We start from the raw sequence: 23,814 nt of genomic DNA on the forward strand, positions 1-23,814 counted from the left end.
TTTTTTTATAAACATATAATGTATTATTAGCCCCAGGGGTACAGGTCTGTGAATCGCCAGATTTACACACTTCACAGCACTCACCATATCACATACCCTCCTAAAAGAGGGCTTTTAAGTTGCATATTTGTTATATGGGAACTCTTAACCAGCTACAATATACTAGGATTTTAAAATGGAATTAAGACATTTAATATTAGTGTACTCTATAACAAAGAGTTTACATATTAGTTCTCAACCCATGGAACAGAATCTGTAATTTTTTTTTTTTTTTTTTCAGAATCTGTAATTCTTAAAACAATTTAAGGGACTGGTCAGTATGAACTCTAGAAGGAAGTTTGAGAACCACAAATGTCACTACTTCCTAGATGCATGGACATTGGCTAGAACCACTTATGTTCCTACTCACCTGTCTTGCTTTCTGCAGCAGTTGTTGGCATTAGACAGTCATTTGTGTTTTCAAAAAAAAAAAAAAAAATTTCAGTAGATACCAAAACTAGTGGGTGAATGTTTAAGGAAATAGTATGTATATATATGTGTACACACACACATATGCACACCTTAATCTAATTAATTACTTTTTTAAAAGTAGGCCCCACACCCAGTGTGGAGCCCAGTGTGGTGCTTGAACTCACAACCTAGAGATCAGGACCTGAACTGAGATTCAGACTTGGGCACTTAACTGAGTTACCCAAGCTCCCCAGGGTATTTGAATAGACTCAACCATCTCCTCACTATATATTTTAAAAAAATTACAAAGGGAAAAATACTGACTTTCCAGGGAGACCTAGCAGATACTACTTTTATCTAGTATATACTTACAGTAATGGGACAAACGGATACTATGTGCGTCTTGATATGACGAACTATGGTATTTCTGTCCAAATGGCGTAACCTGAAGCTAATTATAAGGAAACACGAGACAGTCCATATTGGGACATTCTAGGAAATAATTGGCCTATACTCTTTAAAAGTGTCAAAATCCCAAAAGACAAGTAAAGGTTAAGGAATTATTCTAGATTAGAGACTACAGAAATATGCTTACTAGATGTAATATGTCATCTGGGATTGGATCCTGGCTTAGGGAAAACACTATAAATGATAATATTGGGAAAAATGACTGAATTTGAATATGGACTGTGGGTTACATAATATACCAATAAGAAATCCTGATCTTGATAATTTTACTGTGATTGTGGAAGAGTGACTTTGATCTTTGTAAACACATCTTGAAATATTTAGAGGTAAAGGAGCACAGTGTCTCCAGTTTGATCTCAGATATTGACATATACAGACAAGCAGAGTCATGCAGTGGAAGTGTGCTGGGCCCAAAACACATATAGACAGACACACAAAGAAAGAAAGGGAGAAAGGGAGGAAAGGAAAACAAATGAAGCAAAATGTAAACAATTGGTAAATCTTGGCAAATGTCATCTAGGATTTCCTTGTATTTATTTCTATAATGTTTCTTTAAGTTTGAAATTATGTAAAAGTAAAATTATGGTATTCATTAGTATATTACTATGACTTACTGTAAAATCTTACAAGATAGGTTTTTTGAATGCCTTTGAAATTTATTTTAATAAGTATTTACAGGGATATGACAACTGTGTCTGTTATTGCGAGTTATATTTAAAAGATTCAGGGGTGTCAGGGTGGCTCAGTGGTTGAATGATTGACTATTGATTTTGGCTCAGGTCATGATCTCAGGGTCAAGCCTGCCTTGGGCTCCCTGCTCAGTGGGTGTCTTCTTGGGATGCTCTCTCTCCCTCTACCCCCATTTGCATGCACGTGCTCTCTCTCAAATCTTAAAAGAAAACAATTAAACATAGTCTGGTAGGCAGAAAAATGGACTTCCAAAAACATCCATATTTTAATCCTGTGAATATGTTACCTTATATGGCAAAAGGAAGTTAGACTAAGTCATTAATGTTAAAGATTGGGAGGTTATCCTGGATTATCTGGATGTGCTCAATAAGAGGGAGACAGAACAGAGTGTTAGATGTGGTTAGGGAAGCAGGGTCAGAGAGATGCAGAGGCTTTGAGGATAGGGGAAGGGGACCACAAGCCAAAAAATGACGTAGAAGTCTGCAAAGACAAGGAAATATATTCTCTCCAGAGCTTCCAGAAAGGGTTGCATCCCTACTGATCACCTTGATTTTAGCCCAGTAAGACCCAAGTTAGAGTTCTTACATACAGAATTATAAAATGATAATTTTTTACATTGCCTTAAGCCACTAAATTTGTGGTAGCTTTTTACAACAGCAATAGAAAACAAATACATATACAAAAATAGAGAAGATAGTTTATATATAAAAAAAAAAACCCTTATGTACCTTCAACAGATGTCAATTCATGACCAATCTTATTTCATTTTTACTTCTTCAACTTCCTGCCCAGTTCCTCCCTACTCATTTTTTTAAAAGTTTTTATTTTTAAAGATTTAAAAAAAGATTTTATTTATTTGTTTGACAGAGATCATAAGTAAGCAGAGAGGGAAGCAGGGGGGCGGGGGAAGCAGTCTCCCCACTGAGCAGAGAGCCTGATGCGGGGCTTGATCCCAGGACCCTGAGATCATGACCTGAACTGAAAGCAGAGGCTTTAACCCACTGAGCCACCCAGATGCCCCAAAGATTTTGTTTTTAAGTAATCTCTACATCCAACATGGGGCTTGAATTTACAACCCTGAGATTGAGAGTTGCGTGCTTTGCTGAATGAGCCAGCCAGGTGCCCCTTGTGTTTTTATTTTATTTTTTAAAGATTTTATTTATTTATTTATTTGTCAGAGAGAGAGAGAGAGCGCACGCGCACAAGCAGGCAGAGGTGGAGAGAGAAGCAGGCTCCCTGCCAAGCAAGGAACCTAATGCAGGACCTTGAGATCATGACCTGAGCTGAAGGCAGTGGCTTAAGCGACTGAGCTGCCCAGGCGTCCCTGTGTTTTTATTTTAATCACTCAGTGCTCATCATGACATATACTCCTTAATCTCCATCACCTATTTTAAACCCATCCCTCTATATCTCCCCTCTGGTAACAGTTTATTCTCTATGGTTAAGAGTCTGTTTCTTGGTTTTTCTCTTGCTCTTTTTATTCCCCTTTGCTCATTTTTTTCTTAAATTCCACATATGAGTGAAATCATATGATATTTGTCGTTAACTTATTTCACTTAGCTTTATACTCTGTCTCCATCCATGTCATTGCAAATGGCAAGATTTTATTCTTTTTCATGGCTGAATAATATTCCATGTATATACACAGATACCACATATCTTTATCCATTCGTCAGTTGATAGACACTTGGGCTGCTTCCATATCCTGGCTATCATAAATAAGACTGCTATAAACATGGGGGAGTACATGTATCCCTTTAAATTAATGTTTTTATATTCTTTGGGTAAATACCTAGTAGTGCCATTGCTGGATCACACGGTAGTTCTATTTTTAACTTTTTTCTTTTTTAAGATTTTATTTATTTGAGAGAGAGCGAGAGTGTATGTGTGTGTGTGAGCATGGGGGATGGGCAGAGGGAGGGGGAGAAGCAGAATCCCCACTGAGTGTGGACCCTAATGTTGGGCTTGATCCCAGGACCCCAAAATCATGATCTGAGCTGAAGGCCAGCCGCTTATCCAAATGAGCCAGCTAGGCACCCCTGTTCTTAACTTTAAAATTTATTTTAAAATATCTATTCCCTATTAAGATATAGAGAAACTGGTAGTTTATATTTTAAATTAGGAATCTGCTGTGTAAAAATATGGGAAATTAGATTTAATTTCTGCATAAAATATATCTTCTCTTTTTTTAGGCTGTTGCAAGTAAGAATACCTTTCTCCAGTTACAAAATAATCCCAGAATATGCAGTTCAAATCTGTCTACTGATGGAAGCTCTAGAGAAATTAATCGTGGGCATAATAACAGTGGAAAACACTATTCTGAAGCATCTGTAATGGCAACGTTAGATCCACCTCATACAGGTAAGACTTCTTTTTATTGATTAGGTTTACACTTGACCAGTTGTAGTGTAGTATTATTTAAATTGACTGTTTCAAGAATGAATGTTATATTGAAGTGTTGTAAAACCTCTAGATTGTTGGCAATTCAGATTTTTTTGGTCATAATTTCTTTATTGATTGGGTTAATAGCCATGTAGTTCAAATCTTCTACTTTGTAATAGATATTTAAGACTGTTCATTGTGAACTTGTTGGTCAAGTATTTGCATTATAAGGGTACATAACTGAAGGAGAACCAAGGATTTAACAGAGCTTCCTCCCTGCTTTGTTGAATTGAGTCAAAATAATGATTGTTTCTTTTTTTATCTCTTAGAAATTAATATTTTAGAAGTAATTAAAACAATAAATAGGGTTGTTTACTGATGCTTATTTGGCCTTCGAAAGACAACATAAGACTACATTTTTCCAAATAACATTCATTTTTTTGGTTGAATAAACAGATTCAGGGAGAGAGCCCCATCTGCTGGTCTACAGAAGAGTAATTGTCATGCTTAATATACCAGTACAAATCAGTAAGATTTCTTAACATTTTGAAGGAAGTTCTTGATATTTGTGAGGATTAATAAATTTTACCTATGAATGGGTTTATTTCTTGTTGAGGGAGAAAAGAATTCTCTATTTTCCCAACTGACTAGGATTCCTAGTTTCGTTTATGTGTTCCTTATAATTTTTCAAAAGCTGTGACTGGTGTCAGGACAAAGTTGAGAAGCACTTTTTATAGGGATCTGAGATCCCTAAAGACAGCTCTGGGTATGGCAGTTTAGCAGCTGCACTGTCTCATTGATTTGCTCTCTCCTTATTTCTTTTTTCCTTGTCCTTCCTTTTATTTTTCTTCCATCTTTGTTAAATGAATATCCTGTTCTCCCAGGTTTTCTTCTCTACTGCCAAGCCTGTGACAGATAATGATCCATCTATTTCTCTTTCTTTTTCTATTATGGTGGCTAATCTCTTCACTAGGGAATGATATTTAGGCTGTAATACATTCCTTGTTACTGATTTGCTGCTGTATTTTTGTTCTATAGTTTCTCACTCTTTAACCTGCTAAATATGAGAAGGGAGTTAAGAGTTAAGATAAATTGAAGAGGGAGTTAATTTACTCAACCCTTAATCCCTTAATCCCTTCTCTGATTTAATACATTTACTGGACTGGGGGCCCTTTGCCAACCTCCTGACACCCTCCTGCCTCGCATTCAGAGAGAGGTTAATTGGGGAAAAGAACATTGTGAGAAACATCTTGCTTTCTATGGTGGATTACTGGAGAGGAGTGTTTTATGTAGAAAAAGTATGGAGATGAGAGATCTGTGTAGTATAATTCACCTTTTTACATCTTTTTAATCCTCGATCCACCCTCCTCCCCGAAGTGGGGTCCAAGCCTGTTTGTCCCAGTTAAAATATGTCCTCATTTTCCCTCATCATCTGTTTATTTTGAAAAATTTCCTGCATGTAGAGAAGTTGAAAGAATAATTATCATCCTAAATACTATAGTTGTTAACATTTTGCTTTCCTCCTTCCCCCCATATGTCCATTTTTTTCCTGGATCATTTGAAAATAAGTTGCAGATGTTATGCCATATCATCCCTTAATACTTCAGCATGTATTTCTTTCTTTCTTTCTTTTTTTTTTTTTTTAAGATTTTATTTATTTGACAGAGACACAGTGAGAGAGGCAACACAAGGAGGAATGGGAGGGGGAGAAGCAGGCTTCCTGCCAGGCAGGGAGCCTGATGCAAGGCTTGATCCCAGGTCCCTGGGATCATGACCTGAGCTGAAGGCAGATGCTTAACGACTGAGTTACCTAGGTACCCCTCAGCGTGTATTTCTTAAGATTTCTTAATAATACATAATACTTAATATCTACTTCATCAGTAATATAATTTTTTAAAAAAGATTATTTATTTATTTATTTGACAGAGATCACAAGTAGGCAGAGAGGCAGGCAGAGAGAGAGGAGGAAGCAGGCTTCCCATGGAGCAGAGAGCCTGATGTGGGACTCCATCCCAGGACCCTGACCTGAGCCGAAGGCAGAGGCGTTAACCCACTGAGCCACCCAGGCGCCCCAGTAATATCATTTTTGCCTAAGCTTGCTTAAGTTTGGTTTCTTTCTCAACTGAAAGTGCCCTAATGAGTATATTTTCATTCCACTGAACTTCACTGGGCATTTCAGGTCTCTTTATAACCCAGCACCTTTGCAGGTAATAGTCCTTATGTGAGAATGAAGGTGTAGGTCTGATGTGGAGAACAAAGGCAGGAGAAAAAAAAGATTAAATTTCCTTACAGCTTACAGCACACTGACAAGTATTTGGGACAGGTAGAGTGACGTTCCTCAAGGAACTCAAGTGCCTCAATGTTAATACTTTACTAAGGGCAAAAGGCAACCTTAGCTTGGCATAAGCCCTACCTCCAGGATCTTGTAAGCCTTCAACACATAAAAATCTGTTTGGAAACTCCTTTTTCTTAACCCCCACCTGCCAAGATACATGTTAGCAATCATCCTGCACGCATGTGGCCCACTGATGTACCTCTGAAGGGTCTCATGACTAAGGTTATACTAGACAGTAGTAAATGACTTTTTCTTAATAATAGCTAGCCCTTCAAGGTCCTGGCAAGCTTTCTTCCAAATTCCTTAGAGATTACACTATCCCTAAACTCCTTCCATCTTGAAAGTATATAATCAGCCACTCCTCACAACCCCATTGCAGCTCCTTCTGTCCACGATCTTGTCTCTGTGCTCTAATAAAACCACCTTTTTTGCACCAAAGACATCTCAAGAATGGTTTCTTGACTGCTCCTGGATCCCAACATTTCACATCAGGCCTACCACTAATGACTTCATCCATGGCTCAGGGTAAATGCCTTTTTGGAGGTTGTGCTAGAAGGGCCCTTTTCTGTCTTTAAAAAAAAACTTAAAAAAAATTTTTTTAAATTTTTTGGGTCTTGTCTGCAGCCTCTATTCTTTGCCTTGGCTTGAGAAAATTAAAGGAGAAATACAGTTGGTTCAATTAATTGTGTCCTAAAATGATGTGTTTTAAGTCCTAACCTCTGGTACTTGCGAATGCAACCTTATTCGGCAATGGGGGCTTTGCAGTTGTAATCAACTTAAGATAAGGTCATATTGTGTTAGGGTGGATCCTAAATCTAATGGATGGTGTCCTTATGAGGTGACAAGGCCACATGATGATCAAGTCAGAGATTGGAGTAATACAGCTGCAAGCCCAGGGTCACCAAGGACCATTGGCAACCACCAGAAGCTAGAAAGAGGCAAGGAAAGATTCTTTTCTGAAATCTGCAGAGAGAGAAAGCCTTTGCCGACACCTTGATTTTGAATTTCTGGTCTTCAGATTTTGAGAGAATGAATTCTGTGGTTTTAAGCCACCTAGTATTTGGTACTTTGTTATGGCAGTCCTCAGAAACTGATACAGGAAGCCTTGGTCCTCCTAATATTCAGAACAAAACTTACTTTCTTTAGAAACAGAAATTGTTTCATTCTTTCTAATTCCTTCTCATTTTCTCTCAAACTGTTCATCCACACTGTCTTGTTTTGTAATTTATTTATTTATCTGACTAAAGTGTGAATACGAAGGCAGGAACTTTCCCTTTTTCAGGTTTTAAATCAGATAGTATGAATTAGAAAAAAACATATTATGACTGAATGAAAGGATCTTGGAAAATTTGTGGCAGAGTCCCTTGGATAAGTCCTTTGGCTCTGAAATGCTTCAGAGAAGTCAAGTAGTCAAGAATAAGCTACTGGAATATTATAGTTTTCAGGGTTTGGTAATATTTGAGGAAACAGTTTCAAAAAATGGAACAAAAGTCATATTGTAATAGATAATTAATGAATGGAAACAGGTAAATGGAGTCACTGAATATAAATAAATGAAGTATGTAAAAATAAATTTGGTTGTGAAGGGAAAGAATAGTATCCTGAGAGAGAGCATGGGACCAGAGAGGTTTTGTTGTTTAAGATTTTATTTATTTATTTATTTATTTATTTTTTTAAGATTTTATTTTTTTACTTATAATCTCTGCACCCAACATGGGGCTTGAATCCACAACCCTGAGATCAAGAGTTGAACACCATACTGACTGAGCCAGCCAGGCTCCCCTGTTACTGTTCTTCTTCTTCTTCTTCTTTTTTTTTAATTTAGTTATTTGACAGAGAGCGCACAAATAGGCAGAGCAATAGGCAGAGGAAGAGGGAGAAGCAGACTCTCTGGCAAGGAGGGAGCCCGATGCGAGGCTCGATCCCAGGTTCCTAGGAACATGACCTGAGCCTAAGGCAGCCGCTTAACTGACTGAGCCACCCAGGTGCTCCTCCAGTTACTGTTTGTTTGTTTGTTTTAAAGATTTTATTTATTTATTTGACAGAGAGAGATCACAAGTAGGCAGAGAGGCAGGCAGAGAGAGAGAGGAGGAAGCAGGCTTCCTGCTGAGCAGAGAGCCCGATGCGGGACTCGATCCCAGGACCCTGAGATCATGACCTGAGCCGAAGGCAGTGGCTTAACCCACTGAGCCACCCAGGCGCCCCAGTTACTGTTTTTTAAAAGTAGTATATTTTTTTTTTTAAAGATTTTTATTCATTCATTTGACAGAGATCACAAGTAGGCAGAGAGGCAGGCAGAGAGAGAGAGGAGGAAGCAGGCTCCCTGCTGAGCAGAGAGCCCCATGCGGGGCTCGATCCCAGGACCCTGGGATCATGACCTGAGCCAAGGCAGAGGCTTTAACCCACTGAGCCACCTAGGCGCCCCTAAAAGTAGTATGTTATAGGCTGTAAGGAATGATGTAGTGAAGAGGGGAAGATGAAGGATAAAAAAAGGGAGTGATAAAGTCTTCGTGGATATTAGATAAGTATTTTTCATTTGGAATTGAAGTCCTTGGGAATGTTTGGATGCCTTCTTGGGTTTATAAATTCTTGGAGAAGCTTAGAATTTTTTGTTTTCTTTTAGCTGATACGAATAAATGCATATAAGCATATGCTGGTATTTTTGCATGGCCACCTTATAATTATAAATTTTCATGTCTTCAAATGAGAACAGAGGTGGACAGAATGTGTTAGTGTTATACTCCTATCAAATGCAGGTTTACTTAAGATAGTTAAACAGTTGGGGCACCTGGGTGGCTCAGTTGGTTAAGCTCAGATCATGATCTCAGGGTACTGGGATTAAGCCCTGCATCATGCTCTCTGCTTAGTGGGGAGTCTGTTTCTCCCACTCCTCCCTGCTCATGCTCTCTCTTGTTACCTCTCTCTGTCTCAAATAAGTAAAAAAAAATCTTAAAAGAAAAAAAAAAAGAAGATGATCAAACAATTGATCCATTGTATGCCCTGTTGAAGAAAAAGCTTGTAGGGATGCCTGGTTGGCTCAGTTGGTTAAGTGTCTGCCTTTAGCCCAGGTCATGATCTCAGGGTACTCAAGCATACCCTCTGCTGAGCACAGAGCCATACATGGTACTCCATCCCAGGACCCTGAGATCATGACCTGACCTGAAATCAAGGGTTCTTCGCTCAATTGACTGAGCCACTCAGGTGCCCCATAGAACTACCTTATGGTTTTGAAAAGCTATTAATATTTCATCATTATGGATATGCCATATATACTTAACCAGTGTTTTATTAAGGAATATTTATATTATTTGGTATCTTTTGTTTTTACAAGCAAAGCTACAGTTAATGTCTGTATATTAGATACATATGTGAGAATATATTCGTAGGATAAATACCTTGAAGTAGGGTACTGGTTTCAAGGTATGTGCATTTATCATTTTGATGGATAGTGATGAAGTGCCTTCTGAAGAGGTTAGATGTTTATCCTTTCACCAGCAATATATGAGCAATGCATGTATTATTTATTGTGATGCTCAAGCTATACATGAATATATACTTCTACTTTTTGGTATTTGATAATCTAATTGTCAAAAAATGTCATTTTGTTGTGCCTTTATTTATTTAGTGTGCACATGCAGGAACGGGGGAGGGGCACTGGGAGAGGGAGACAGAATCTCAAGCAGACTCCTGCTGAGCTCGGGTCTCGATCTCAAGACCCTGAGATCATGGCCTAAGCCAAAATCAAGAGTTGGACACTTAACCAGCTGAGCTTGCTGTGCCTTTTAAGTTAAACTTTTTAATGTTATATTTTGAGACTGTTTCAAACTTACAGAAAAGTTTAAGAATAGTACAAAGAACTTCCACAAATTTTACTGCATTCATGTGTGTAATTTTTTTTTTTTAAACGGTTATTTATTTTTTTTTAAGATTTTATTTATTTATTTGACAGAGAGAGATTACAAGTGGGCAGAGAGGTAGGCAGAGAGAGAGAGAGGAGGAAGCAGGCTCCCTGCTGAGCAGAGAGCCCCATGTGGGGCTCGATCCCAGGACCCTGAGATCATGACCTGAGCCGAAGGCAGCGGCTTAACCCACTGAGCCACCCAGGCGCCCCATGTGTGTAATTTTTCTGAACCAGTTGGGAATAAGTTACCGACATGATGCTCATCACTTTATAAATTCTTCAGTCTATATTTCCTAAACAAGAGCAGTCTTCTATATAATAAAGTACAAGAGTGCAACCATCAGAATCAGGAAGTTTACTTTGATACAGTTTTACCCTCTGATCCAACGATCCTATTCAACTCTTTCCTCTTGTCCCAGTGATGTCCTTCATATAAAAAATGAATTTAAAAAAGGAATAAGTAGGGGCGCCTGGGTGGCTCAGTGGGTTAAGCCGCTGCCTTCGGCTCAGGTCATGATCTCAGGGTCCTGGGATCGAGTCCCGCATCGGGCTCTCTGCTCAGCAGGGAGCCTGCTCCCCCCCCCCCCGCCTGCCTCTCCATCTACTTGTGATTTCTCTCTGTCAAATAAATAAATAAAATCTTAAAAAAAAAAAATTGATTTAAAAAAGGAATAAGTAAACATTTTTTCCTACTAGTCAAGGCTTATGTGTTGTATTTGTCATGTCCTTTTAGTCTTTTTAAATCCAGAACAATTTTTTTCATTTATTTACTTTTAAAGATTTTATTTATTCATTTGACAAAGAGAGAGCACAAACAAGGGAATGGTGGGCAGGGGAGAGGGAGAAGCGGGCTCCCCGCTGAGTAGGGAAGCTGGATAGAGGGCTCGACTCCAGGACCCTGGGATCATGACTTGAGCTGAAGGCAGATACTTAACTGACTGAGCCACCCATGTGCCCTGAGGCCAATCATTTATAGAATGTTTCACATTCTATAAATGTTTGATTTATGAATAGCTAATTCCTTATGATGTTTTCTTATGAATAGATTCAGGTATACATTTTCAGCAGGAATATCACAAAAATAATTCTTGGTATAACATTAGGGGTCATATGATGTCAATTTATTCCATTATTAGTGATACTAAGTTCAGTTATTTAAATAAATTAGTATCTGCCAAGTTTCTTCAGTATAAAGGTATTATTTTTGCTTTTGTACTTATTAAGTATCTGTGGGGAGATCCTTTGAAACGGTGTCAATATTTTTTATTTGTTCACCTAGTAGTTTTATCTTTCTCTTGCTTAAATCATGACTGTTGAGATTTTCTAATTCCATCTGTATTTTTTAGTTGGCATTCTGCTGTAAGCAAGAGCTTTTCCTTCTCCCCATTTATTTGTCCATTAACTTTTGCAGATTCATCTTGAAGCACATTTGAAACAACTAGGTATTATCCAGGACCATATCTGTAGGAGATTGAGTTACCAAATTCTCTTCTGGGTATCCAGCATTGCCTACTCTTTTGTAAGACACAGGGTGCATGGGGAAAGGCAACGATTAGATATACATATTGAAGAGTGGTTCTTAATTAATATGGATATGGATTCGAGAGGGGTGTGCTTTTATGTGTGTGTGTGTGTGTGTGTGTGTGTGTCTGTCTGTAGAGGAGGGTGTTTTGTAATGCCAAAAATTAAATCAGTATTATATGCTCCTTGATGCCTGATAAAATCAGGAGGGTCTTGAAATGCCTAACTACAAGTTCTCTTTCCTACTCTGTTCCTGAGGATAAGATCCCCTAGCTAAACAACGCTTCTTACTAACTAGATCAGGTGCAGTTTCTGCTTATCTGTGGATAACAGCTTTCATTTCCCTGCCAGCTGCAGAATTATTTAAACAAGTCAGTCACATCTTCTAGGAGCCAAGGGACACCTCACCCTCTTGGTACTGCAAAGCCTGCTTCCCACACCCCTACTGGTTCACTTTGTTTTGGAGGGCAGTCCCTCTGTGGCCTTCCATGAGAGTGGCGGTCTTCCTCCCCCACTCCGTGAGTGTATGTAACTGCTATTGATCTGTACCTGTCCAGTATCAAGTGTTGTGTGTTTGGCCATCCTTGTAACTCTAGAACAGGAATCCTTTCTCACCAGCTAGGTAAATAGGGAGACAGTTAAAACAGAGGGAGACATGTGCATTTTCCTAAGGAGCTTTACTGAATTTCTCAAATAGTCTTATAACTCTTGCCATCCTTCCTCCCAAGGCTATAAACTATCGATGTATAAACTTTGTGGGATGTATTTACTAAGGTCTATTGGAAAGCCTCTTCATTGCCTAGCATATTAAGCATGTTAAGTTTGGTCTACACTTCTCGGTTGCTTGAATTGGGAGTATTCCTGTTTGAGCAGAACTTTATTTTTTATTTTTTAAGATTATTTATTTATTTGACACAGAGAGAGAGATCACAAGTAGGCAGAGGCAGGCAGAGAGAGAGGGGGAAGCAGACTCTCTGCTGAGCAGAGAGCCCGATGAGGGACTCAATCGCAGGACCCTGAGATCATGATCTGAGCCGAAGTCAGAGGCTTAACCCACTGAGCCACCCAGGCGCCCCTGGCGCAGAACTTTAATCTGGAAATCTGCTTTATGCTTTTGGGAGGGCTCACGTAGAATAATTGAAATAATAATGGTGTTCAGCTTCTACTTTTGGGGGACTGAATTGTGTTCGTATTTTGCCTCTTCTCTGAGTCCTAATTTAAAAACAAAATATGGGGTGACTGGGTGACTCAATTGGTTAAGGGTCTGCCTCTTGATTTTGGCTCAGATCAAGATCTCAGGGTCAGGATTGAGCCCTGCACCATGTTCCGTGCTTGTGCAGAGTCTGTGTGGGATTCTCTTTCTCCCTCTCCCTCTGCTCCTCCTCTTGCTCATGCTGTCTCTCTTTCCTCCCACAATCAATCAATCAATCAATGTATATATGTCAGTCTTAAACACAAAATGTGAAATGGTGATTTAAGCAAGACAAAATAAGCAAATGGGATAAGCACAACGGAAAGAAAGCACAATTTTAAATATCAGTTAATATGCTTTTAGTGTAAGTATTAATAAAAATACTGGCTTATATAATTGAATTTTATTGGCATGTATAGCTATTGAAATTTCAGGCTTCAGGGTTGACTGGTATAGCAGTCTAAAGGATACCCTCATGAGCCCAGTGTCTTTCTCTTTTTTCATCTGTCATTCTCCATAGGATTGGTTTCATTGTTAAACTGGCTTCCCTCATGTTAAGTATGGATTTCAACAACCATTGGGGCTGTATACTTCCTTTTCCTCATCTATCTGATGGAAGGCAGATGCTCCCTACTCATAATCATTAAATAAGATCTCTTAATTTCATTCTGAAATTATGAAATTATGCCACTTTCCTAACATTAGAAAAGGGTTTCCTAACATTAGACCTATATTACTACTATAAAGAAGACTTACTGGTTTCTGAGAATCATCAGTGTACCAATCAGACACACATTCTTCAGCCCTGTCCTTGGAAGTGAGAGCTATCTCATCCTAATTTCCTGGCTGCTGCACAATAGAGTGGAATGGATGTTAGTAGGACACCACTGACATCCATAATGTTAACTGTGCTGAAAAATGATTAATTGAAAAGATGGCTGAAATAAACATGAGTGCTGTAGCCATATTTTTAGTATACAAAATTTAAAGGCTAGGTTCCTGCCAACCAGCTTCTGGGGCAGAGGTTCCTTTAGTTCAAAGTAAGTTTTTTTTAAAGATTCTATTTTTTAAAAAATTTTTAATTTATTTGACAGAGATCACAAGTAGGCAGAGAGGGAGGCAGGGAGAGAGAGAGAGGAAGAAGTAGGCTCCCCACTGAGCAGAGAGCCTGATGCGGGTCTCAATCCCAGGGCCCTGGGATCATGACCTGAGCCGAAGGCAGAGGCTTTAACCCACTGAGCCACCCAGGCACCCCTAAAGATTCTATTTTTAAGTAATCTCTACACTCATCTCATCATGGGGCTCAAACTCACAACCCTGAGATCAAGAGTTGCCCGCTCTACCTACTGAGCCATCCAGGTGCCCCTCATTCAAAATATGTTACCCCCATAACAAAACTTGGCCAAATAGGGAGCTGTTTGATGTATGAAGATGTATGTAAATCTAGACCGTATAGAGTAGGTATGATTCATGTAGCATGATTGCAGTAAGTTTTATAATTTGACTCTGTGAGATAATATAAAGTATATTTATTGGTCTCTCTCTAGTTGCTGACATAGAGCTCCTACAACCCTTCTAATCTCCTCAGTGATAACTGAGCATGTGTTTGTTATAGTATTTGGTCTTTAACTCCGGTTCTTGACATAAGGTTCCTACTAAATCCTTTTGAATTTCTTGGGCTATAGTAGTTTCTTTTATTCTAAGGAGGTGATTCTTGGTAGGTTCTTAGATGGGGGATGGTTGCCAGGAAGATCAAATCATGATTACAGGCTTGGAATTTTCAGCCTTACTCTCATCCTTCAGAGAGGGAAGGGAGGTTGGAAATGGAATTAAATGGTAGATCATACATGACGTGAGGAGGGCTCTATAAATAGTATGAGGCTTGGAGAGCTTCTGGGTTGGTGAACATGTGGAAATGCTGGGAGACTGGCTACCTGGAGAGGGCATGGAAGCTGTGTGTCCCTTCCCATGTAACCTGATCTACATATCTCTTCCATTTAGATATTCATCTGTATCATCTGTCATATCTTTTTATAAGCTGGCAAATAGTAAGTAAACTGTTGTCCTGAGTTCCATGAGATGCTCTAGCGAATCGTTTGAATTTCTGGGGCTGTGGGAGCCTCAGATTTATAGCTTCTTGGTCAGAAGCACGGGTAACGACTCACGATTGGCATTTGAAGGGAGGGGCCCTGTCTTATGGGACTGAGCCCTTAACCTGTGGGATCTGATGCTACCTCCAGGTAGATAGTGTTAGAATTGAGTTAAATTGTGGGACACCTAGAATTGTTTGGTGTGTGGAAAACCTCCCCACATCTTGTGTCAGAAGTATTGTGAGTATGGTAGTTGTGCAAGAGAAAGGAGTAACACAAGAGGAGGACTGAGGTTTGTCTTTTTTTTTTTAACTCAGACTCCTTCAATTCTGTAAGGATGACTATGATCTCTGAAATCTATTTTTTAAAAGATTTTATTTATTTATTGGAGAGAGAAAATGAGAGAGAGCATGAGAGGGGAGAAGGTCGGAGTGAGAATCAGACTCCCCATGGAGCTGGGCGCCTGATGCGGGACTTGATCCCGGAACTCCGGGATCATGACCTGAGCTGAAGGCAGTAGCTTAACCAACTGAGCCACCCAGGCACCCTGAAATCCCTTTTTTGATTGTCTCAAGAGCTTAATATCACAGAATATTCTTACCAAAGCACAGCAATGAAGTATGAGATATAAATGTTACAGCAGAATGATGCTTCAGGTTTGGATTCACCGTGGTTTTTACGCTATTTTGTTTGGCATATTTTTTTGTTTGATTCATCTAACTCACATGTTGCACTGTGAAATATTAAACATAATCTTATGTGCCTCCTCCTAGACTGCTCTGCTCTCTGTAGGCTGATCTGTTGCTTAATTAGAGCAGCAGGGCCCTACTTCTTGGTGACTATGGTCCAGCCAGGCTAATGAGGCATAGTCTGAAATAGTCTGTTTCTCCTGTATGAAATGGTGTTGGATGAAACATCACATCACGGGACTTAGGGGTAGCACCCTGCATGTTTGTGGAGGCTGGATGACAGTCTGGAAGTGAAGTGAAGTTTATTGTTAGTGGGATGAACATTGACTAGTGGGAAATAGGAAACAAGAGAGAATCTTCCGGATCTATTCCTCTTTTTTTCCTATGTGGACTATTGTAAAGTTTTTTTTTTTTATTTCTGTTTTGTTTCGTTTTTATAGGCCATTAGGTGATATTCCAAGGAGAGTTCCAAGTAGATGCATTTGCCAAGTGACCTACTATATCTTTTCATAGCTTGTTATAAAGTGGTAACCAGCACTTTGCTTTACATAGTTCCTTGCTTAAGTTTCCCTTTTAAAAAAACCCTTGATATCCTGTGTAAGCAACTCCAAAATAAATCCATCAGCATTCTAATCATTGTTTCAGATTCTGTTTGCCAGAGAATTTGGGCTAAGACAGATTAATAAGGCATAAATTCTTACCTTTTTTTTTTTTTTTTTTGGACTGTCCTAAGATCTAGAAATAATTTCAGTAGTCAAAGCAGTACTCTTCTTGCCTGAAAAAATTCATGGAAAAAATCCCCCCTACTCCACGTTACTTCTTATGGTTAAATTTAATAGATGTAATTATCTTAATTCTATTTTAGAAATTTTTTTAAAAAAGATTTTATTTATTTATTTGACAGAGAGAGCTCACAAGTAGGCAGAGAGGCAGAGAGAGAGGAGGAAGCAGGCTCCCTGCTGAGCAGAGAACCCGATGTGAGGCTCGATCCCAGGACCCTGGGACCACGACCTGAGCCGAAGGCAGAGGCTTTAACCCACTGAGCCACTCAGGCGCCCCCTATTTTAGAAATTTATTCTTACTACATTTTTAGTGGCTAAAGAGTTAAAATATATTAACCGCTATTTTTATTTTTAAGGATAATTTTGGACATTAAACGATTTTTAAACATGAAGAAACGTGAAAGAATTGTACTTTGAGCACCCATATGCCCATCACCAAGATTCTACAATTAGAATTTTACTATATTTGCTTTGTTGTATATCCATCTATTCATTTATCAGTTTATCTGATTTCTTTTAAATATTCTTTTATATATATATATTTATTTATTAATAGGCTTTGTGCCCAACCTCGGGCTTGAACTCACAACTCCTAGATCAGGAGACACATGATCTACTAACTGAGCCAGCCAGGCACCCCACTCTATCTTACTTTTTAGAAATGAAATAAAGAAATTTTTATTATTAGAGTGTAGTCGACATACAATGTTAGATTAGTTTCAGGGGTACTGCATAGTGTTTTGACAGTTTATACATTACTTAGTGCTCACCATGGTAAAATATATTCACCATAAAACATTATTACAATATTATTGACTATATTCCACATGCTGTACGTTTTATCTCTTGTGACTGATTTGTTTTATAACTGGATGTTTGTGCTTCTTAATCCTCTTCATCTGTTTTGCCCATTTCCTCACTCCTCTCCCCTCTGGCAACCACCAGTTCTCTGTATTTATGAGTCTGTTTCTGTTCTCTTGTTTTTTAGATTCCACATAGGAGTGAAATCATATGATATTTGTCTTTCTCTGACTTGTTTCACTTAAGATAGTACCCTTTGTGTCCATTTATGTTATTGCAAATTACAGGATCTCATTCTTTTTCATGGGTGGGTAATAGTCTGTTGTGCATGCCACACGCATGTATGTGTGCGTGTACACCACATCTGCCTTCTGCCTCTCCCTCTGCTTGTACTCTCTCTCTGTCAAATAAAGAAATAAAATATTTAAAAAAATCTTTTATACTAATACAACTAAATTAATAGTTTTTTACTGTTTTCCTTCAAGTCAGTTTCCTTCCAGTACTAGTTACTGTCAATAATTTGGTACATAACCTTCTAGACCACTGTTGTCTATATATAATCTATATCATGTAGATAGATTGTAAAATTTTCTAGTAGCACATTAAGAAAAAGTAAAATGAAGCTGATGAAATTAATTTTTATAAATGCATTTTATTTAACTCAATATGTATATCATCTCAATGTATAATTAATACAGAATTTACTATTAGTACTAAGTCTTAGAAGGCTGGTATATATTTATATATACATCTCGGTTTGGATGTTGAGTTTTAATTGTGAATTATTGATCAGTATTTAGGTTTGATAATACAATTGAAAAAATGGATTTGTATACCCAAGTTCTAAGCATAGCTAAAAGTTTTTCATTATCTTGAGTTTTAAAATTGTTTATATTCAAATCTACATCTATAAAACTAGTTCATCTATTTTAGAAGAATCAATTTGACTTGGAAGCAAATCATGTGTTTCAAAAGTATGGCTTTCCAAGTTAAGTAAATGTACTATGTCAAAATCTGTATTATTAACATTGAATTCAAATGATCATTGTATAAGTTAATTTATAAATATCAACATCATATCATAAGTTAATTTATGAATATCAACAAAGTATTTTTCAAAATTTTCTTGTAGCTTTTGCATGCAATTTGAATATCACTCTTAATTAAAATTTTCTTTTGATTCATATTAGAAAAATGCTCACAGATTTGCATCATGAAAATTTTCACTTTAAACATATGTTTTCTTATTTATCTAACCAGCTCACAAATATACTTTTCTTTTCCTCAGAACTACAAATTTAGCTCATTCAGATAACAGTGTGATATTGATTAGAAAATGCAAATTGGGGGTGCCTGGGTGGCTCATTGGGTTAAGCCGCTGCCTTCAGCTCAGGTCATGATCTCCAGGTCCTGGGATCAAGTCCCGCATCGGGCTCTCTGCTCTGCAGGGAGCCTGCTTCCTCCTCTCCCTCTCTCTGCCTGCCTGTCTGCCTGCTTGTGATCTCTGTCTGTCAAATAAATAAATAAAATCTTAAAAAAAAATAAACTGTTTAAAAAAAAAAAAGAAAATGCAAATTGTATTACCATATTTTTGTCTTTGATTACTGAATGTTTGGCAAGCATTCCTTTTCTTTCAAAAAAATATTGAATTGGAGTTAATAATACAATAATTCTTTATAAAACCTTCCATGACTCAACCAGTGAGCACTGGTGAAGAACAAAAACAATCATTAAATGAATTGTGTTCTATTTCTTTTACTAGTTCAGTAAATTGGCAGTGATCATAGCATTTACATACATATTCCAAATGACTTTAACAATAATATTCAAGATAGTTTTCATAGAGTTTACTTCCAAAAATTGAGTATAATATTTTCGTAATGTTTGTGGAACAAAGTAATAAGTGAAGATTAGTTTTTTAAGTGTTTATTTATTAGAAAGAGAGAGAGATAGCGAGAAAGAGCATGAGTGGAGAGGATAAGGAAAAGCTGGCTCCCTGCTTGGCAGGGTTGTGGGGCTCCATCCCAGGACTCCAGAATCATGACCTGAGCCAAAGTTAGATGCTTAACCTACTGAGCCACCCAGGTGCCCCTAGTTTCTTTCTTTTAAAAATTAAATTCTGGGGCACCTGGGTGGCTCAGTAGATTGAGCCTCTGCCTTCGGCTCAGGTCATGATCCTGGGGTGCTGGGATCGAGCCCCTCATCAGGCTCTCTGCTCGGCAGGGAGCCTGTTTCCCCCTCTTTCTCTTCCTGCCTCTCTGCCTATTTGTGATCTCTCTTTCTCTGTCTAATAAATAAATAAAATCTTTAAAAGAAAGTAAATTCTATAAATCCACATTTTAGTTAATTAATTAATTATTTTAAAAAGTAGGCTCCACACAAGGTGTGGAGCCCAACATGGAGCTTGAATGAACTCATGAGCCTGAGATCAGTACCTGAGCTAAGATCAAGAGTCCATTGTTTAACTGACTGAGCTACCCAGGCAAATCTATTTATCTTTTAAAGTAAGTACTACCCAACATGGGGCTCGAACTCACAATCCCAAGATCAAGAGTTGCATGCTCTACTGACTGAGCAGGCAGATGCCCCAAAATGTTAGTTTTTTGTTTTAAAATTTCAATAAATTTCAGGCTTTTTAACCTCATGAGCACCATCTATTGTAGAATTTTTTTTCCACATCTCACTAAATTCTTCAACAGACATAGAAGATACAAAAATATCTATGCCATGGATATTTGGTCATAAATTGATAGCATTTCTTTGTAAATTTGGAAATCCTTTGAGATAAAATATGACCCAATTCAAATATTCATGAGAAAGTTTCTCTCTTTTATTGTACAATTCATTTACATCTAAAGAAGAGTACTTGTAATTTAAAAAATATTGAATCATTGAATCAGTTAATATTTGGTGTGTTATGTCTTATATTCTGTAGGCCGTTATTATTTTTTTTTTAGTAAATCTGCAGGCAACATGGGGTTGAACTCACAAGCCCAAGATCAAGAGTTATATACTCTTTTGACTGAGCCAGATGCCCCCAAAATATTTTTAATTTTAATTTAATTTAAATTATTTTTATTTTTTTTCCTAACAAAAAAATTTTTTTCTAATGACATTTCCATGACTAAAATAAAATTTTTTTCACCAGCTCTTCATCTAAAAATTATTTTCTTTTTTTATGCAAGAAACTAAGCCATTTAATGGCAGGCCATAGTTGTAGGCTCAGACCTTATTACATATTATTTAAAAATATTTCTGGATATTTAATTCTGATTTGAGGTGACTAAACCTCATCCATTCTTGTTGAGAGGAAACTTCTTATTAGATTCACTATGTATTTGTTGACAATGTCTCCTATTACTGTCTAGTGTATAACCTTTAAAATTCTTTTACACAGTGAACAGTTTATTATTCTTCTCCTGTATCAAATTGTTTTGTAATGCTTATGTAAAACTTGTGATAATGACTTAGTTCAGTCTTTTTTTTCTTCATTGTTCCATTAAGAGTACTAGTTTATGCATCTCCACTTGATTCTGCATCAGTAGTATATTTTCTTATATTAAAGAATTTGTCCATTCTCATTTTTTTGGCTAGAAAAATAATTTAAATGTAATGCAATTAAAATTGTAGTATTTCAGATTAATAATGTTACAGTTTACACAGCATATCATTGTGATTTGTACTGTCTGCATAAAGTATTCAAACAAGTCCATTAAATGTTATGTCAGTGCATAGGAAAAAATCATTCAGATGGAATCAGTTTAAGACTGACTACACTGGTAGAGGGGTGACTGGCTGGCTCAGTTGGTAGATTCTTGATCTTTGGGGTTGTGAGTTCAAGCCCCACATTGGATGTAGACATTACTTGAAAAAAGAAAAAAGAAAGAAAAAGAAAAAGATGGACTATACTCGTGATGTGATTATTTGTAATGTCAAAGAAAAATTGCATTAGACAAGTAAAATAAGCAAGAAGACTTTATTCAGAATATTGCAATAGAGGGTAGAGATTGAATTTAACTCCCAGTACAACAGGGTTTTATAGCCAGTGGGCAGGATAAGAGAGTGAGTGGATCAGTGTGGAGGTAGTGAGGGATTTGGTTAGGTATCCAGAGTAGTTTCTTGCCACATCTGAGCCTGGCATGTTGCCTAGGCCAAGGCCAGAACCTAGTTGAGAAGAGGGCTGAGCAGTCTGACTAAAGTTTAGTCAAAGGGGATGATCTTGATAATATTAGGAAGAGTTGTATCATATGTGATCAGTAATCCTACCAAAACAGTAAAGTTTGCTGCTTCAGTTTAAAAATTTCAAGTTTACCTTAATTAAGATTCAATAAAAGTTAAAATTTACCTCCCAAGTTCCATTAACCACATATAAAATGCTCAGTAGCCATACATGGCTCGTGGTTACTGCTAAAGAACAAAATTTGACCAAGTAAGTTTGAAGATTTAATTGGTTTTATTAAAGAATTCATGGATTGGGCACTACCTCCTAGCAAGTTGAGAGAAGCACTCCAAGTCATTATATAAAATGGAAGGTTTTTTTTAGGAAAGTGGGGCAAGAAAGTTACTAGCAAAAGAAAAGGATTGAGAAGGCTGTTTTCTATGGGAGCGGGTCTTATGGAGAGTACCTCATATTTCTTTAGGGGAGAGAGGACCCAGATGACAGACTCACTGGCACTGGTGGAAAAAAAAATTTCCTGACTGAAATTTTTGGGGGAGTTTGAAACTGCAATTACTTTGGGTATTAAGCCCCAATTTGGGAACTTGGTCTTTGTGACACTGTTTAGGGCCTATGGTTTTCTTTTCTTAGCACTACTGTATTAGGATAATGGAGTTCCAGATGTTTTGGGAGTGCGTTTTCATACATATGTATGTACCTACCTACATTTGTAACTTTTTATGTTTTTTCTTGATTTTGGTAAACATAATGGCATTATATTTGTGTGTATTTTTCTTTTACTTGCTCATTTCATCTGCCATGTGTTTTGGAGCTTGTTCTATCAATACAACGAAATCTGCTTCTCTTATTTTAGCGCTGCCTAGAGTAGACCATAGTATGGGTGTATGCTAGTGATTTTAATTGTCCCCACCTGATGTGCTCTTAGATTGCTGTCAATACTATGCAGCTTCATAGAATGCTTTGTTCTTCCTTGTATTTAAATATTTTTTCTAAGTTAGATTCTGAGAAGTAAAATTACTGCCATTTTAGAAGGTTTTACACATGCAAAATATTAATACTCTTAGACCGCAATCCAAAATGCCATTTTACACTCCCATGAATAGTACCAAAGAGAACTCTGTCCTGTACCATAATCCACTTGACATATTCAGTCCTTAAGAATTTTGCCAATCTTTGTGGATGAAATCACTTTTAGTATACATTTTTGATAATTAGTGAGATTTAATGGTTTTTCATATTTTTACTAGTATTTCATTTTTAATATAATACCAGTTATTTATTCCAAAAAGAACAAAGTATTATCTAAAGACAGTATATATCCTGTGTTCTTGCTTTCCTTTGAGTAACTTTGGTCAGGTTGTTGGGGTGGGTCAGTTTTCAGTTTGCATCTCTATGGACAAACATCATTTGCATTTTTATTTTCTGTAATTTACTGAGCACTAAAACTGTTTAAAGACTATGTTAGGGAGGAAGAAATATCCTCTGCCCTTCAAGGTCTTTTTTTTTTTTTTTTTAAAGATTTTATTTTATTTATTTGACAGAGAGAGACCACAAGTAGGCAGAGAGGCAGGCAGAGAGAGAGAGAGAGAGATGAGGAAGCAGGCTCCCCGCTGAGCAGAGAGCCCGATGCGGGACTCGATCCCAGGACCCCGAGATCATGACCCGAGCCGAAGGCAGCGGCCCAACCCACTGAGCCACCCAGGCGCCCCCTTCAAGGTCTTTTTAGCTGGACTAAGAATTAAATTGGCATGAGACAGATTAACAGGAGAGAATCAAATTTAGTTTTGTACATACAGGGAATCCACACAAACATGAGATTCCAAAGACTGGGAACTTGAGGCTTATATGACATCCTGAGCTAAGGAGGGGGTTTAGGAGTATTAGGCTACAAGGGGGAGCAAGACCTTTAGCAGGAAGGTGAGGGTATATGTATGGAAAACAAAGGTTGCCCTGTTACAGAGATACAGTAGATATGTTTCTTAAGTAAGGAGCAGTCGCTATTAGCATTCTTCCTGGTACAGGCTCCTTTCCAATGTAAAATTTAGGCAGTTGTGGGGGAAGGTTAAAAGCTTTTCCTGAATCTGCTGGATTTTGATTGCTTTGAACCCAAAGTAATCTTCTTGCCAAAGTGGCCCATTTTTGTGGGCCTGCCTTACACTTGTGCATGAGAAGAAAATAGGCTTTTTTTTTTAAACCTTGTTTACGTTATATTCTTACATATTGTTATGCATACATTTATTTTTTCAGACGGGAATTAGAAAATACATTCTAAGTTTGCAAACTGGTGGCCTTGTTAATGGCTAGACTAGCTGTTTACTTTTGTTAAAAAACAAAAT

At 37.6% G+C, this 23,814-nt stretch overlaps 1 protein-coding gene across 2 annotated transcripts in view; it reads left to right on the forward strand.

The window, feature by feature from the left end:
- Positions 1-23,814, forward strand: part of RAD54B (RAD54 homolog B) — a 93,113-nt gene that overhangs the window by 11,559 nt on the left and 57,740 nt on the right. For both annotated transcript variants that reach the window (XM_044245290.1, XM_044245291.1), the window contains exon 3: positions 3,801-3,969. In XM_044245290.1, coding sequence (XP_044101225.1) covers positions 3,801-3,969 — 169 coding nt within the window. The remainder of the gene's footprint in view (positions 1-3,800; positions 3,970-23,814) is intronic.

This window comes from Neovison vison, chromosome 4 (assembly GCF_020171115.1).
Source record: "Neovison vison isolate M4711 chromosome 4, ASM_NN_V1, whole genome shotgun sequence".
Taxonomy (NCBI): Eukaryota; Metazoa; Chordata; class Mammalia; order Carnivora; family Mustelidae; genus Neogale; species Neogale vison.